The 16,143-nt window shown below is 46.6% G+C and overlaps 2 protein-coding genes across 3 annotated transcripts; one reads left to right on the top strand and one right to left on the bottom strand.

Moving 5' to 3' along the window:
• Positions 1–4,586: 4,586 nt before the first annotated feature.
• LOC117860524 (probable E3 ubiquitin-protein ligase XERICO) lies at positions 4,587–5,637 on the top strand. The gene has a single exon (XM_034743840.2). It carries the CDS (start codon positions 4,758–4,760, stop codon positions 5,265–5,267), a length of 510 nt encoding a protein of 169 aa, XP_034599731.1. The 5' UTR covers positions 4,587–4,757; the 3' UTR covers positions 5,268–5,637.
• Positions 5,638–6,756: 1,119 nt separating this feature from the next.
• LOC117860523 (C2 and GRAM domain-containing protein At1g03370) lies at positions 6,757–13,687 on the bottom strand. 2 transcript variants are annotated; one of them, XM_072294341.1, is made up of 9 exons: positions 12,573–13,684; positions 10,975–12,345; positions 10,419–10,601; positions 9,956–10,239; positions 9,757–9,873; positions 9,043–9,299; positions 8,620–8,797; positions 8,216–8,488; positions 6,757–7,496 (listed from the first exon to the last, which is right to left on the bottom strand). In XM_072294341.1, exons 1-9 carry the CDS (start codon positions 12,919–12,921, stop codon positions 7,302–7,304), a joined length of 3,207 nt encoding a protein of 1,068 aa, XP_072150442.1. In that variant the 5' UTR covers positions 12,922–13,684; the 3' UTR covers positions 6,757–7,301. The 2 variants fall into 2 exon arrangements, with proteins under 2 accessions (XP_072150442.1, XP_072150443.1); XM_072294342.1 differs by lacking the exons at positions 6,757–7,496; positions 8,216–8,488; positions 8,620–8,797 and having other exon boundaries at positions 9,039–9,299; positions 12,573–13,687.
• Between the last annotated feature and the right edge of the window lie 2,456 nt (positions 13,688–16,143).

Genomic DNA, 16,143 nt, shown 5'->3' with positions numbered 1-16,143 from the left:
TAGAGCAGTAGAGCTGGAGGTGTCAGAGGTGCGGAGAAACGTTGGCGCGCGCGCACGCGCCCAAAATCTTGACACACTGGCAGTGGCAGAGCATCCACCCAGCCGACCTGAGGGAATCACCGCACCTTTTGCGTGGACAGACAGTGGCGGGCGGAGCTCGGCGAACGGTTGCCACGGGTGCGTGGGGGGGTGGGGGGCGTACGCCGTGTCACGCGCATGAGGGGCAGCTCCAGCTCGCCCCGCTCCCCGCCTCACACGTAGCACGCCACGCGGCGACGGCGGCGTGCGCGGGACGGGATCACGGGGCCACGGGTGCTCCGCGAGGGGCCAGGACAGGGGCTCTCCCGATCGCGCCCGCCCACGTGAGCCCACGCCCCCAAGGCGGCAAGGCTCACGCGGCCCGCCGTCCCCCGCCCCCGCCCGGGCGGGGTCCGCTGGTTTCACCGCGCCGTGGGCTCCATCCGATCCGAGGGAGGCGGGTACGACGACGGCACGGCACGGCACGAGAGCCAGGAGGCCATGGCCGCCACCACCACCAACCAGCCCCGATCGGCCGTCGGCGTCACGCACGCCGGCTCCACGTGACCGACCCGGCTGGATGGTTCGGCAGCTTGACCGCTAGGGAGCCCAGCCCTAGCAGACTGGCACCGCCCTCTGGCTGTCGTCTCTTCCGCGCCTTGGCTGCATCCATCCCCGGCAACTTTGCGCGGCAGCCAACTCGTCTGTTCAGGGAAGATGTACGATGTTTGGTGATGATTTGATTGGTGTCCTGTCCGCACATTCTAAAGCACAACTAGCGTACAGTGTTTTCTGCGACTCGGTACGTTGGACTTGGGGTGTTTGGCTGCACGGGGTTAAAATTTACCCTATCCCATCGGATGTTTAGATACTAATTAGGAGTATTAAACATAATCAAATTACAAAACAATTTAGTCTATCCCATCGGATGTTTAGATACTAATTAGGAGTATTAAACATAATCTAATTATAAAACTAATTATACAGATGGAGTCTAAATGGAGTCTAATTCGTGAGACAAATCTATTAAGCCTAATTAGTTTATGATTTGACAATGTGGTGCTACAGTAACCATTTGCTAATGATGGATTAATTAGACTTAATATTCGTCTTGCGAATTAGCCTAGAGATTCTGCAATTAATTTTATAATTAGCTCATATTTAATCATCCTAATTACCACCCATAAGGCGAAACTTTAGCCACTGGTATCAATCGTCCTGCGCGGCCGGCGGCAGCGCGAAGAGCCGCAGAGGATCTCGCACGGAACGGAAGACAACTCGGAACCGTGGAGGTGAAGCAAGCGCGGACACCGCCACACCGGGAGCATAGCGAAGCCCGTGACGAGACAGCGGCGGGCGGTGGCCGATGGACGGGACGGGGACGGGGACGCGCCCGTCCAAGTGTCGCACGCGCGCGCCGCATGGCCCTGTGGCCCGCCAAGCCCCCCCGCTGCCGAGCCGCCACGAGTGACGCGGACGCGCGCACCGCGCCACCAACCGCCCGTCGACGCGTCCCCTGGGCTCCCCACCTGCTGCTTCTCGCGCGCTCTCTCCACCGTGGGCACGGCGCGGCGCGGCGGGGCACGGCACCGCGGCATGGGCGCGAGCTTCGCCGTGGCGACAAGTGTGGGGGGCGCCCCGCGCGCGGGTGGGAGCGGGGGTGCCCCACGTCGCCGGGCTGCGGGGGTGGGGCCGGCCACGGGCCCCTGGCCCTATACGCCGGCAATCGCGGGTGCCGCCACGGCGGACTGCGGGAACAGGAGTCCGCTGCGGTGCCTACACGCCGCGGGCCCTGTGGCCCCGCGACGAGCTGGGCTGGGTACACCGGAGGTCCCGGAGCAAGTTGCCGTGTACAGTGCTGCTCCTGTGCTCCACAGGGTGTTCTGTATTCATACGTGGCGCGAGGAAAGGCCCTTGACCAGCCACAGAAAACAAGGCGGTATTTTTAAATAAAAATAAATTGGCACATCTATATTTGGAGGAGCTTGAACTAGTTGGAGAGAATGTTACACCCATGCTTTCCTACTTCAGTTCCTAGTGACGCCTGAAAAAGAAGTTAATTCCTCTGCAACCAAAGCCGTCCACGAATGTACACGATAGAGTATTAAGGCGGATAAATGATGCGCTTTATGCAATGATGATCAGTGGATCGCTCCATCATACATTTCATACGCTAGATGATGGATGGGGTCGCCTAGTTTATTTGCAACCCAAAAAAGAAACCACGAATAGACAGGAGAGCAGGCATAATCTAACGGCAACTTGCGTCGCCTAATTCGATCCAATGAATTGACCCCTGATTTGCTCACCGGATGCCCATTGCGGATTAGCGCCTCCACATGCGCGGCCCATACCAGCAAAATCTCCCCAACAGGATCTCGCTTGATAACGAATGCCCCAACGGTAACCAACCCAATCATCAGGCCTGGTTGCGAACAAAAGCCGCAAGTTTAAAACTTCATCGCTCGTTTTCTTTTTCCCCTGTAACATTCCCGAAACAATTCAATAACTCCAGCATTTAAACAAAACAAAAAAAAACTGCACAATTATCGCCAGGCACAAGCGTTGGCCTTAAAACTAGTCGGGTTTGTACGTGCAGATCATGCGAACATATTCGCCGTGTCGGAGGTTTCAACCGCAAGAACCCGCGGCTCACTTGTCGCCGAGCAAAGCTTATTAGCCGAACTAATTCCAGCGAGTGACAATTTTTTTAAAATCGCCCGGGCACATGGCACGTCGATTAGTTGTTGTTCGTTAATCACACGCATTTCTTAATCCCCCGCCACACAACAATTATATATTTATATATTTATATATCTATATATATATATATATAGTTATATACTCCCTTCATCCCAAATTATAAGTCATTCCATGAATCCTGGAGAGTCAAAGTATCTCAAGTTTAACCAAATTTATATGCTAATATAATAATATTTATGATGTTAACTAAGTATCATTAGATTCTTCATCAATTATATGAATTCATAGTATACCTATTTTATGTCACAATTTTTTATAATTTTCTCTATAATTTTAATCAAACTTGAAATGCTTTAACTCTCCAAGATTCTTGAAACGATTTATAATTTGGAATGGAGGGAGTATATAGCATACACGCACAATGCTTAGCGGGGAGAGGTGCGTATCCCGGCCAATTGCGCGAGTCCTGGGCCTCAAGAACTCAGGATCACCAATCAATAAGCTAATCGCTAATTAATCAGAAGAAAGCCAGTTTGCCAATGTCACCGCGAAAGTTACAAGTAATCAGCAAAAGGGATTAAAAAAAACAGGCAGCAAAATCTAACCCCAACCGCGTTAAGATTTTTCCCCGGCCGAGTGGCGGAGCGATCGATCGCCATCAGCGCGGCAATGATGGGCGCGCTTCCGCGCCATTAGCTCCCCACTCATCCTGTTCAACTACGCCTCGGGTTTGAACGAACGGGCCTCTGATGGTGATCGGGGGGGACAGGTGGCGGCATCGCGGCAGACGGGGACAACGGCGCGGGCGCGTACGTGTCGAGCATCCGGCGGCCGGCGGCCTCTCGCCGCTGCGCGAGCGGGTTGACGGGGGCAGCATGGAGCGGTGGAGCCATCAGTCGCCGTCGGTTGATGCAGCCTGAAGCTAGGATCGTGCTAGTCTCATGTATAGCACAGCTTTACGATCACAATGGGATGAAGCTATTCTCACTAGTAGTTGGGTACCAAACCCTAATCAAGAATAAACCTTCTGAGCAAACTAAGAGAAACTTGTTCACATTGCATTGGGATCGAGTTCTATAAATTGAAGTCCATGTTCGCATTGGGGTAGGTTATTATGAACTTCCCTCTCAAAAAAAGAGAAAGAGGTTATTACGAACTTTAGCTGTGACTATGATGGTTGCCTGTGCTACAGCGCTAGTGCGACAGCTCACTAAATATCAACAATTTACATCAGCTTTAAATGGTTTGGTACCTTTTAGCCGGTGTCTGGTCTCGTTCAGCCTGCCATGATCTTATCCGGTAACAACAGTGCAATGCCGTGGACCATTTTCTTTCTTTCTTTTTCCTTATTAGGACGCTTTGGACCATTTCAACGAGCTGACAGTAGTAACCACGACAAAAAGCTCCACAACTTGGTCCTGTTGCTTGCTCCACGATAGATGCAGATCATAGAAACACGCCCAAAAACAATATTTTAAAACTTTAACCAAACATGTGTGCAAAAGTATTTAGATTTGCCACAATTAGTTAACAAATTATTTAAGACATTTCTCATTAATCGTTGCTAATGTACTTATACTGCAGCTTCTAGAGTATGCATACATTGGAGGAAGTTCCAAGAAATCTAATACTCGTACATGTAGTGGCAATACGAGGAACTGCTTTCTATCTTTGATTGAAGATGACCTCCCTTCATACTCTTGGCCCCTCAAAAGAGACAGAAAAACTCCTCCACCATGGGTTAGGCGTGCTGCCAAAATTACCGCAGTAACCTCCCACGGTAACTGTGCCGCCGCAGCGCCTGCTTTACCCGTCAGGCCGTCACCCACCGCTAGAAAAACGGAGCCCCACGTCTATAAATAGCTCTCCCCACTCGAATCCACCACTACCATCCCAATCTTCTCCTCCCGCATCGCACCCACCTCCCCGAAAAACTCCCAAATTGCAATCAGGTCCCTGGCGTCCACCCCCAAATCCGCAACCCAGCGAGGGATTCGGGAATTCATCGCGGGAGCCCGACGGATCGGCCGGCGAGTATGGGCATCTCGAGCATGCCGGCGCCCAAGGACAGCCTGATGGGGTTCGTCCTCTACAACACGGCGGTGTCGGTGGCGATCCTGGCGGGGCTGGTGCGCGCGGCGCTGGTGTTCCTGGGCCTGGCGGCGCCGTCCCCGTGGGAGTGGGAGGGCCTCGCCACCGACGACCACCACCACCACCACCGCCCGGTGGTGTCGATCACGCCCACGGGGCCGAGCCTCGCTGACCGATTTCGGAGCCGGTTCCGTCCATCGCGGTTCGGGCGCCGCCGCGGCGGGGTCGGCGGCGGCGCGGGGGCGGCGGCGGACTGCCGCGTGTGCCTGGCCCGGTTCGAGCCGGAGTCGGTGGTGAACCGGCTCCCCTGCGGGCACCTCTTCCACCGCGCGTGCCTCGAGACCTGGCTGGACTACGACCACGCCACCTGCCCGCTCTGCCGCCTCCGCCTCCTCCCCCCCGCCGACGACGACTACCCGGCCCTGGCGGCGGCCGGCCCGGCCGTCCGGTTTTAGAGAGAGATCTCCAGCCACCGGGGGCTAGATCGGCGTTGCCCCGCCGTGTGCGCGTAGGAATTCCAGAGGCAGTCAGGCAGGCAGAGGAGGAGGCTCCTCCATTAGCTAGCTCTAGTGCTCCGCTCCCAATTAGTAGCTCCTTTTTTCCCTTTTTTGTCATGCGTTTTTCCCCACCATTTCGTGCCCTTTTTTTTTTCCCCCTTCTTTCGTTTTCGTCGCTCGTGTTTGCTGCTGTACCGTCTGTAAATATTCGCAGCGTGCTCCGATGGTGTAGCACTTGCAGTACCGTGTACAGGCTTTTCGAAAGCGAAGAGATGAGAAGAAGAAGAAGAAAAAATTGATGCAAAAAAAGCTGATCCCCTTTTGCTTTTCTCCGCTCTTTAAACACAGTACTACGCGCCTTTTAAGTTTTTATCTCACTCCAACCAGTATATTCTACTCACTCCAAGTAGTATATACTAGCACACTTGCTAACTTGAATTAAATCCTTCCATTTCTGTGCTAAAAGAAAAGAAATCTGAAATTAGTAGGAGTTTGTTACCCTTTTCAAAAGGTGTTGGGAGGAGTATATAGAATAATAGTTTCTGCAAAAAATATAATCAAAATAGTTGGGGGAAAGAAATGGTAATAAAATGGGGGAATGTTCTAGTGGAGAAGCGACGGTTGATATTTTTGGGAGGAGAGTCAGAGAGAGAGAGAGAGAGAGAGAGGGGAGGGAGGCATCGCCATCGCCATCGCTACCCGCTAGGAGCTAGCCGGGAGGATATCTCTAGAGCTTTTACGCATCTGCCGGGGAACCGGCCGGGGGGGCAGACAAGCCGCTGAAAGGCACCCCGGGCGCTCGCATAGTTTTATGGCGGGTCACATGGGGGTGCGTGCGCGCTCGCCCGTCCGCCGGGGCCCACCACCTCCCCCAACCCCGGCGGCGGCGTCCGCCACCGGCAACTCCCCCCGCATCGCGTGCGCGTGTTATCTCCGGTGCGCGGCCCAGATCACGCAAGGGAGACGACGAAACAGGCCGTTGGCCCGGAAGACGGACGGCCCTGATTTGAGCGCTGGTCGTGGCCGCCGGCCCGGGCGGATCGCGCCGATATGGATGGATAGGAAGCAGCCGAGCATGCCACCGGTTTTTCTTGGAGGCCATCAATGGCAAGGCAGGCGCAGGCACCACCGCTCCAGCGACGTCCCGGGGTTCTCGGCCCCTGGATTTGCCTTGCCGTCGGGAGGGAGACATGGAGGAGTCCAGCTTCGCGTCGCTCGGGTTGGATAAGACCTGTGCTGTGCCGGGTCCCTTTCAGCAGGGCTTCACTTCAGGCTGGCCGGGGCACGGGGGCTCTGTTGTCTGTTCGGTGTCACGTCTCGTTCGGCCGGATAATATCTCACTCGGCGGCGGGCGGCCTTCGCCGTCGTCATCGGCTCATCGCTACCTGTTCTGATGTACTGTACTGAACTGGCGCCATGACAAAAGTGCACAACGGGCGACGCCGACTTCCTGCCTTCGAAGGCTGTAAACTTTCACTGCTTTATTGTTCCATCACTTTATTCTCGGATTTGTACTGTCCAACAAGTGGCCAAAGAATCAGAGTTATCTGGTTCTGGGGCAATACAACAGAGAGAACTTGCAAGCCAGACATTCAGCTACTGTCTTTCTTTTTTTGATAACAGGCTACTGTCTATTGAGCTATCCTATCCCAAGTTCATGCTTTATGCTGGTATATGGTAGACCTTTGTGTGGTATCCAAGTTCTGCAACCTCTGCAGATTTCAGCTACATTTGACCAGGTACAACAAAACTGGTGGAGGATGGGCACCATAGGTTCACCAAAATTTTGACCGTAGTGGTCCGCATTATTCTTCCAACACAACAATCAGAATCAGTTGCTGTCTGGGCGTATCTTCAGCCAAGCAATGTTGCTGTCTGGGTGTAATCTTCAGCCAAGCAATGTATGTACAGGCCATGCCAGTGTTAGGAAATGTTCAGTCACTGATCAGTATTATGCACAGGGACAGGGATGGTGAGAGATCAAGGGTGGTCCTATCTGGCATGTGAGAGCTCCCTTGATGCCAGGTTGAACATCTCTTTCAGGCGAGCGGATGAACTGGAAAGAACGTTCTTCTCAATTCGCTTCTGATGCCTGGTGGACTTTGACCACTCGATTCCGAGGGAAACTTGAACACTGCTTGCCCTTTGCTTAGGTGCAAGGTCCTCAATTTGGTACTTTATATGAAGCTGCAAACGCAAGAGAGGAGAGCAGGTCAAACATACTGTGTTTATTCTGCTAATGTGAAGAGAATCAGAAAAGCGAGTTTGATCTTTCATATGATTAGAAAGGATCTGCTGCTGATTTTTGTCTCCACATAGCTACCCCTTGACTATGTTACAGCACAGGATCACGGAATATCATGCCATTGACCAATTGACAAGGGTGTACTCAAATCGATATTACCTTGCAATGAAGCAATTGTCTTTCATATTTTCTTATCTCTGAGGAATCAAAGATAAAGTTTGCGATTCCCCTCTGACAATGGCTGTTATTTTTTTTAATGATAAACTTATAAGCTAAAAAATACTCCATTTAACAGAGACTTTGACTTTTCGTTAAAAAATCATAGATTTTGACAAGCTGGTTTAAATGATGTGTTTCTATTACAGTAACACAGTTTGGCATAAAGAACATCTAGGTAAAAATAAAGCTTGGCCAGTTTCTCAATAAGAAGAATTTTTTTTTCTAGAATTGAATTTCTCTAGATGGTGTTACAGTTAGATTGTACTACTACCAATTCAACCTTTTGTTCTGGTCAACTACACTTCCCAGGTGATATACGGAAGCAGACAATCTGTCATAATCCAAAGCACAAGAAAGGAGGGACTTTTCAAACACAATAACGGGAGCATGCAAATTCCAACCAGAATGCCAAGGAACAGAAGATTCAAGTATGTATACAAACCGTAAAGAAGTCGCCGAGAAGGACTCCTTGAAGCTCCATCACCTCTTCAATAATCCATCCTTTCTTATTGGGCATAGGAGATTTCTGCTGTGTTCCTGTCACTTCTCCTCCAACGGGAGACAGCTTCTTGCTAAACTTATAATGAATTTGTCGTTGATACTCATTGGGTTTATCTGATTCCCATTGTGTAGCTGAGTATTTCTGACATCCAACTTTCTCCATTACCTTCATTTCCAAAGGACCTCCTTCGAACACCTCCATAAGTGAGGCCATCTGGCAAGAGACACATGTATGTCAATTTCAACTTTCTTGTGATGGACCAGAATATAAGTAGTCAATAAACTTGCAGAGGCGCAGGTGTATATTCAGATTTGCCATGGTTAGTATAAGTTAACTGAACTTACATTGGTTGAAATGGTTGAGGAGAAAACTTCAGTCATCTGAAGGCCCTTGGCATCCTCGATACCAACAAAAATCCCACTATCCTCGCTCTGAAGGGTGTTATTTTGGGACTGTTCTTCAGCAAGCTGTACTTTAAGCTCCGTGCTCAGAGATCTTGCTTTCCATAATGCCATTATTGTCCTGTAAAGCACAAACTTTATTTATTATTGTATGAGGGCAACAGACCATATTTATTCTGGTGAGAACCTATAAACCATGCGAAAGATATTTCAAGAATCGAGGCACTGTGGATCAGGGCAAAAACACAGGCCAGAATACTTGATGATTTAAACAGGCAGTTAATTTTAACAAAGATTATTAGAGAGTTTGATTTATAAGAGCTATATGGAACATATTCCAAATGCTTAAGAATTTGGACATTTTACCTATGGGCCACGCTAAATGATGCAAAAGACTGGAGGCAGAACTTAAGCTTTCCATTGTCCACGCTCTTTGCACCATGCTTTGCATCCATGCCTCTACCTCTGTGAAGAGTTATTACAACGGATGGACTCCATGATGATATTGATTGGGGTATTCCTTGTATGTCTTCAATATCCTCCCATAGAAAGTAAAATTTTGTTTTCCTCCCAAACATGCTTGAATAAAACCCAATTGTTCTTGGAGATAAGAAAAGATGACCCTGAAGTTAAAAGTAGAAGAGTCCTTGTTAATTGACTGGACCAGTATCGAGCTATTCAGAACCATTGGGGACACAGGAACCCAGTTAGTTAATCCAATAAATCAAACAAAAGCAATAAAATACATATAAACATTTAACTCACATAGCATGGAAGGAACGATATGAAATAAAATAATAAAATCAATTTACAAGGCACTGCTGGCTTACATCTTCAGTTGGTTTCTATCTTGAAATCACAAATGATGTAATTGCAAGAAAATGTTCCTGAAATTTGCACTACTTTTCAAAATAAATGTATAAATTAGCTATTCATCTTTCATACTACAGAAAATGTGCGCACACAAAGACTTTTGGAAGTACCATCCCTCAGCATTCTTCCATAGGGAAAACGATTGCGAAATAATATACAATGTATATTATGAAATATAAGTATTTATGAGAAAAATCAAAAGATTACCTGTGTAGGCAATTTCCTCCTCAAGTAACAGGTAAAACTGCTGATGAGAAATTCTTCTGCTGGCAGAGAGAAGAGCTCCTGGAATGCAGTATTGGTCCGAGGAGACCTCAATGTCATCTGGTAACAGTAACTCAAATCAGATTGGGAACATCATGCACTAACAGTATACTCCATAGCAGAAAGGAATGAAAGTTCTCACCTTCTTACCAACCTCCTTCTCCATTTTACTCAGATACTCAGTGACCATGCCAGTCCCCTTTGAGTTGTTCAGGAAAACCCTCAGATGCAACTTGGACTGCCAAGACTGGGCCAAGTTACCTTTAAGAGGAACCCATACATCAGCTAACGCTGACAAGTTTGATTTTACAAAGTTAATTTCTGCATGTCCAAGGGACGTAACTTCATCGAATGGTCCATCAAAATCATACACATGTACACTCATCACTGATGGTGGATCATCCATGGCGTCAAATTCAAATATTTCTGCAAGATTTAGTGAAATAGGTTTAGTTGCCTGTTGCATGACATACAACAAAACACATAATGCTTCTATGCTACTAAAAATAGTGCAGTTCAAATTAAAATTTCCTTCTGATACACAGTTATGGTAGAAGATGACAGGGTTTAAGAAGAAACCAGAAACAGACCCAGAAAATGCATACCGTTCCACTGAGGTTCCAGTGTCTGGAACTTGATTGAACTTGTTTTTGTTTTGCCATTGCAAGTAAATACCACATAAGGATCGGAGAAACCAGTAGCATCGACTGGAGCCAATTTGATTCCCTCAATTAAAGCAACCGTTAACAACCATCCATCACCTTGTGCTTTCACGCCATGATCACCACCTAAATGAGGAAAAATATTGACAAAATAGGCATAAATCACATTCATGCATATAAGATCCAAAAGCATACTACAAGACATGAACGTCATAAGGTTGTAGTCTTTCTTCCAAGAAAATCAAGCTATTGCGGCTAGTTCCATAAACTTATTGAGAAAAAGCTGTAACAACTGAAGTTTTATGATTCCTTAAACGCTAGTCTTAAGAACAAGCTGGTGTCAGATAAGTTGAGTGTCATTGTTTTGTTTACACCAAATTTCAAGCTAAACTCAAGTGTACCTGAACTTCTTCCTACTAAAAGTTTCAAAACCTTATTCTGATTTTTCGTGCTAGAGATAACATGAGATGTTATGGAAGGTGAGAGAATTTTTTTTTACCTTTTTGTCCTCTTGCTTGAACAAAGCATGTAATTTTCTTAAGTATGTTCTGTACTTGAAGAAACAACAGCCCACCCATGATAATTTCACTGAGCGAATCTGGCAGATCTAATCCTGGGAACTCAAGGCCTTGAACAGAACTTGAATTCACTCGCAAAACATGCAGAACAATGTAAATAGACACAAAAAGGGAGGATAAGACACCAAAGTTGCAGAAGTAGAGAAATGCTATCTTCCAATCAGATTCCTGGCCCCCTTGCAAAGAAGCTAACACCTGTTCTTTGTCAGATCCAGAACCTTCTACATCAATAGGCTTTATCTTTTGTGATAGTAAATCCGAAAACTGTGAATAGTTTTGCTCCAAGCCTTGCCTTGCACCATTTTCAATCATACTTTTGATCATAGTACTCTGAAGAAAATTCATGCGCCAAGAAATTACCAAATGTGACGTCTGTTGCTGAGAATCAAGTTCAGGGCCTGGCATGATTCGGAAAAGAATTTCTGTCCGAAAATAAGTACCACAGGGAACATCAGGGGTGCTTACACTCAACAAAACTGCATACTCTTTTCCATCAGCCTTCAAATAAGATTGCTCCTCGGTTGCTCGAACGGCTTTAACCAATTTCGATGGTGCCGTTGTGTAAGTTACCACTCTCTTCAAGGACTCCCCATCATTATCAAGCCTCCAGGGTTCAGTTTTGAAATCAGTACAACCTTGAAGCTCAATCATTGTTTGTTTAAAATCTGAATCTGGTGAGAAGAGAAGGTTATTCAGATCACTAGGCGAGGCAAGATATGACTGGTTAACAAGAATTCCTGGTAGATTTACAGGCATCTCGACTCCTTCATGCCGTGATTCGAGAGATTTCAGTAGTTCACTGAATGGAGCCTCTGGGCACGTCTTATCATCTTGGCTTACTGGAATCTCATATCCTCTTGGTTCCTCTTGAACTTGTTCTGAAGCCTCGGAGATTTCAGAGGAGGTTGGCACCACATCGCCATTTTTTTTACCAAATATTTGGCAGACACGATCGACAAATGATGGCTTATCAGTTTTAGAACTAGAAGTTTCAGCTCCATTCAAAGCTGCATTAGAATTTTCTTTTGACCTGTCCTGTGCAGCAGCTTGATTTCTGTCAGTAACTTCACTACATTTATCCTCTGCAGGGATTTCAGACCCATCAGAATATTCATTGATACTATCTTCTTTACAAGTTTCAGTTTCTCTATAAGCTAATGCAATAGATGGAGCTGTGCTTTGGCTTGACAATGAGTAGTCTCTCTCTATATCAGTTAATTCAGCTGAAAGATCATCAGACCATGACCGTGTGGCTCCGGCTGATTCTAAATATATTGAGACACAAATCTCCCCTGCAAGGTGAAAACAAATGAAAAACGAAGTGATGATGACTTTTATTGAATAACAACATCAACTACAATTCATGTGCTAGATCTTACTTGACAGCAAGTTGTCCTAAGTAACCAGTAAAATGATGCAAATTCAGAAAGTGAATTCACATGAACAAAGAAAGATGCATGACTGAACATAACCAATAAAAAAAACGAGCAACAAAACTAGATGAATGTTCATCAATTACCACAATCGACCGCCTTGTTGGTTTTGCCCTTCGGAAGAAGCTGGTACCATTGGGTACCAAGCGATAAGTCCTCCGCTGCCAGAACATCCTCTAATGGCACCCTCAGCTGCCCCAGGAAGTCATCCATCTGGAGGATGTCTTCGTCATAGACATCAAGCTTGAGCACATCTCTGACATCGCCGACAAGGAAGCTGAACTCCTGATCCCAAGTCGGGTTCAGGTTCATCTTGATCACCTTGGTCTTGAACCGCTGCTTCCCGAGCTGCAGCTTCACGTACGGATCGCTGAACCCGTTCGAATCCATGGCCCGCAGGTTGCGGGCCTCGATCACACGAACAGTCAGCCTCATCTCTGCTGCTCAACTGAGCCAGGAAACACCCCTTGGCAGAAATCCCCAAGTCGAGAAGAACAGGAATCACCAAGAGAAGTGCAGAAATCGATCAAAGATCCCTCCTTCCCAAATCCTAAGCGAAACTCCGCATCAGAAATTCATAACAACAGTAGCTTCCCCGAAGAAATCGACAGGATACCAGCCGCTCTCCAATCCGCCCAATCCCAGCACCGGAACAGCAGCAAGAACTCCCACGGAAGTCGGATCAAATACTCCTTTCTTCCCTGGACATTGCCAGCTCCAAATTCAGCTTCAGACGGCCCAATGATATAGAGACACAAGCGGATCGGATTTACACGCACCAAGCCGACGGAAGCAAGAATGGGTAAGCCGAGGCGCACGCGAAATGGGAAAGCAAATGATGGAAGCAAAGTAAACCGCGACCAGACTTCGAAACTGGTAGGACCGCTAGTATTTTACGGCTGAAAGGCGCGTTCTTGGTTGGATCAAGTCAAAAGCTCCCACATGGACGCGAGATTTCGTCCACGACACACGCACCACACAGTACACACAGAGAGAGGAGCGGCGGAGTGGAGAGCGAGGCAGGCAGGGGAGCTAGGAGGGAAGGCAATCGCATCGAGTTCGCGATTAGACTAGCCGGGAGCCTTCGCCTTTCCCTGACTCGATTCGGCGCCTGGCGTTGTCTCTCCTCCTCTTCTCCCCTCTCTCGTGTCCAGCGAGCCGAGTCCCCCCGTCCCTTCCCCGCGGTTGCGTTGCGGGTCGCCGTCGCCTCGCTTTTGAAGCTGCGCAACTTTTTGGAGGAATTTCGTCAGGTTTTCTGCAATGATTTCTGCAAAGACTGCGACGAAAGCTGTGTTTTGTCCGATGACTGCAAGTCTGCAAGTGCCAAAACTTCAGTTACAAAATCTTGGCAGGTTCTGAAAACATTTGTGAATAAGTTTTGGTACTTTCTGACCAGATCTGGACTTGTTTTGTTAGATGCTGGTTCTTTTTTTTTTCCTAAGTGCCACTGAGAGGAGGCCTGCTTCATTTGGGTGCGCACGAGAGACAAACCTTGTCCCCCCGTATCTGGCAAGAACCAAACCAAAATCTGGAGTAGCCGGCAAAACTACCTGCGTTGACATGGAGAATGATGTCTCCTTCATTGCTCCCCTTCTTTTTTTTGTGCAAACGCATCTGTCAAATGATGTTTCGGCATCGTACGTTCGCACTCCATTGACATGTAGACTGCATTGTTTACGGGAACTGTCACGTCCAACATTCTCAATTAAGTTGTCTGTTAGTTTATGCTGCGAGTGGTGTACCAACTCCTCCAAGGACGAAGCTTCCTATGCAGGGCAAGGAGGTGTGATTAGTGTGGATAATTGTTGTTGCTGCGTCGCGGAGATTTGATTAGGTATACCCCTACTAAAGTTTAGTACCTGTCATATTAGATGTTTGATGCTAATTAAGAGTATTAAACATAAGTTAATTATAAAACTAATTGCACAGATGGAGTCTAATTCATGAGACGAATCTATTAAATCTAATTAGTCCATGATTGAACAATGTGGTGCTACAGTAACCATTTGCTAATGATGGATTAATTAGGTTTAATAGATTCGTCTCACGAATTAGCACAAGAGTTCTGCAATTAGTTTAATAATTAGCTCATGTTTAGTCTTCCTAATTAGCATCCGAACATCCGATGTGACACTGCTAAAATTTAGCATCTTGTATCAAACACCTCTTAGCCGATCTATGTGTTTGACCCGCAGCCGTCCATCTACCTTGATTGATGGCAATAGTGCACAATGATTAACATATCTAAGAAAAGCTTTTTAAAAGAGTGCAGAGCAAGTACTGCTAAGCAGCTTTGTAACTAGGTTGTGATGGCATGAATAACTGAATGACGCTTAGATTGCTCCTATGTGATTGACGAAGAATATTACTCCCTATGTTCCAAATTACTATTTGTTTTGACTTTTCTAGTTACATAACTTTTTATAAATATGTAAACATTGCATAGTAAAAGTCCCAAATTACTATTTGTTTTGACTTTTATAGATACATAACTTTTTATAAACATGTAGACATTGCATAGTAAAAATTATGTAGGTAGAAAAGCTAAAATGAATAGTATTTTAGAACAAAAGAGCACTATGCTAGCTCCTCATTGACGAGGCCAAAAGTGTTAGGCTAATGATGAGATCAGTCCTGAACACTCTTGTTACTTCTTGATCTTGACGTTCTACGCAGTGTATATTGGGCACGTTTGGATTGAAGCCCTTGCTTGCCCTACAAAATAATTGGCGTTGACCAATCTCACATACTCACGTTTGAATTGAAGCCATCACCAACAGATGGGCAAAACGGCAGGTGGCAAAAAGCTCCGCCAAATATTTGGCGACCCCGGATTTGGCGGGCACATACATCAAAAAAACCAAACGTGCTTATTGTGACTCTCAACGGTGAATGTAGCGCAACGAGTTAGGAGGGGTTCATCTTCCTCACTCTTCCTCCTCTCCTTTGTTTCCTTCGTCCTTTTCTTCTTTCTTCACTCACTTTTCTTCTTCCTCTCCTTCATACATGGCTAAACATGTACGAGAGGCTGGGGTGGGGTGAGGTTGGTGGTGGTGGTGGGAGGGGGGAGCCTCCATTGCATCTGGAACTGTAGGAGGGCTTGAGTTTCGGCCGTCCCACCATTAGATCCATCCCCAATGATTGTGACTGTAGTTCACCTTTACTTGACTACTAATAATAGTAAAATCGAAGTCCACCACTGGTTGCTCTAATGTTGCTTGGCAGAAGAGATATATAGTGTATTACAATTTTTTTTAAAAAAATTCAAATTACTTTCCTCAAGTATAGCGGATAATTCCCTAAAGTATTTTTTGGTTCGCTTTACACCCTAAACTATGTTATTTGGTATAATTTACCCCATAATTCAATTTGTCATTTTGTTTCTCCATATATAAGTTGAATTTTAAGTCAAGGTTTTGCAAAGTGGTAGTTGATATCAAAATCTATGTTAAAAAATATATTATGATTTTTTCATCATTTTTTTCATATATTTTTTATCTCAAGAATATATTTATTATTAAATATCACGAAAAATCATGATATATTTTTATAACATATCTTAGGATACAAAATATTAACTCAAGGTTCCTGTATTCCACTTGTGCACCGAAGAAAAAGACAAATTATATTAGGAGTAAATTGAACCAACTAGAATTG

This window comes from Setaria viridis, chromosome 6 (assembly GCF_005286985.2).
Source record: "Setaria viridis chromosome 6, Setaria_viridis_v4.0, whole genome shotgun sequence".
Classification (NCBI taxonomy): Eukaryota; Viridiplantae; Streptophyta; class Magnoliopsida; order Poales; family Poaceae; genus Setaria; species Setaria viridis.
The sequence above is the reverse complement of the archived record's forward strand: the minus strand, read 5'-3'. Positions and strand labels throughout refer to the sequence as shown.

Coding starts and splice junctions, on each gene's coding strand:
- LOC117860524 (XM_034743840.2), top strand. CDS start 4,758: ATGGGCATCTCGAGCATGCCGGCGCCCAAGGACAGCCTGATGGGGTTC.
- LOC117860523 (XM_072294341.1), bottom strand. CDS start 12,921: ATGAGGCTGACTGTTCGTGTGATCGAGGCCCGCAACCTGCGGGCCATG. Junction 9,874..9,955: donor AGAAGGAGGTTGGTAAGAAG/GTGAGAACTTTC, acceptor TACTGTTACCAG/ATGACATTGAGGTCTCCTCG. Junction 9,300..9,756: donor GGAGGAAATTGCCTACACAG/GTAATCTTTTGA, acceptor TTTTAACTTCAG/GGTCATCTTTTCTTATCTCC.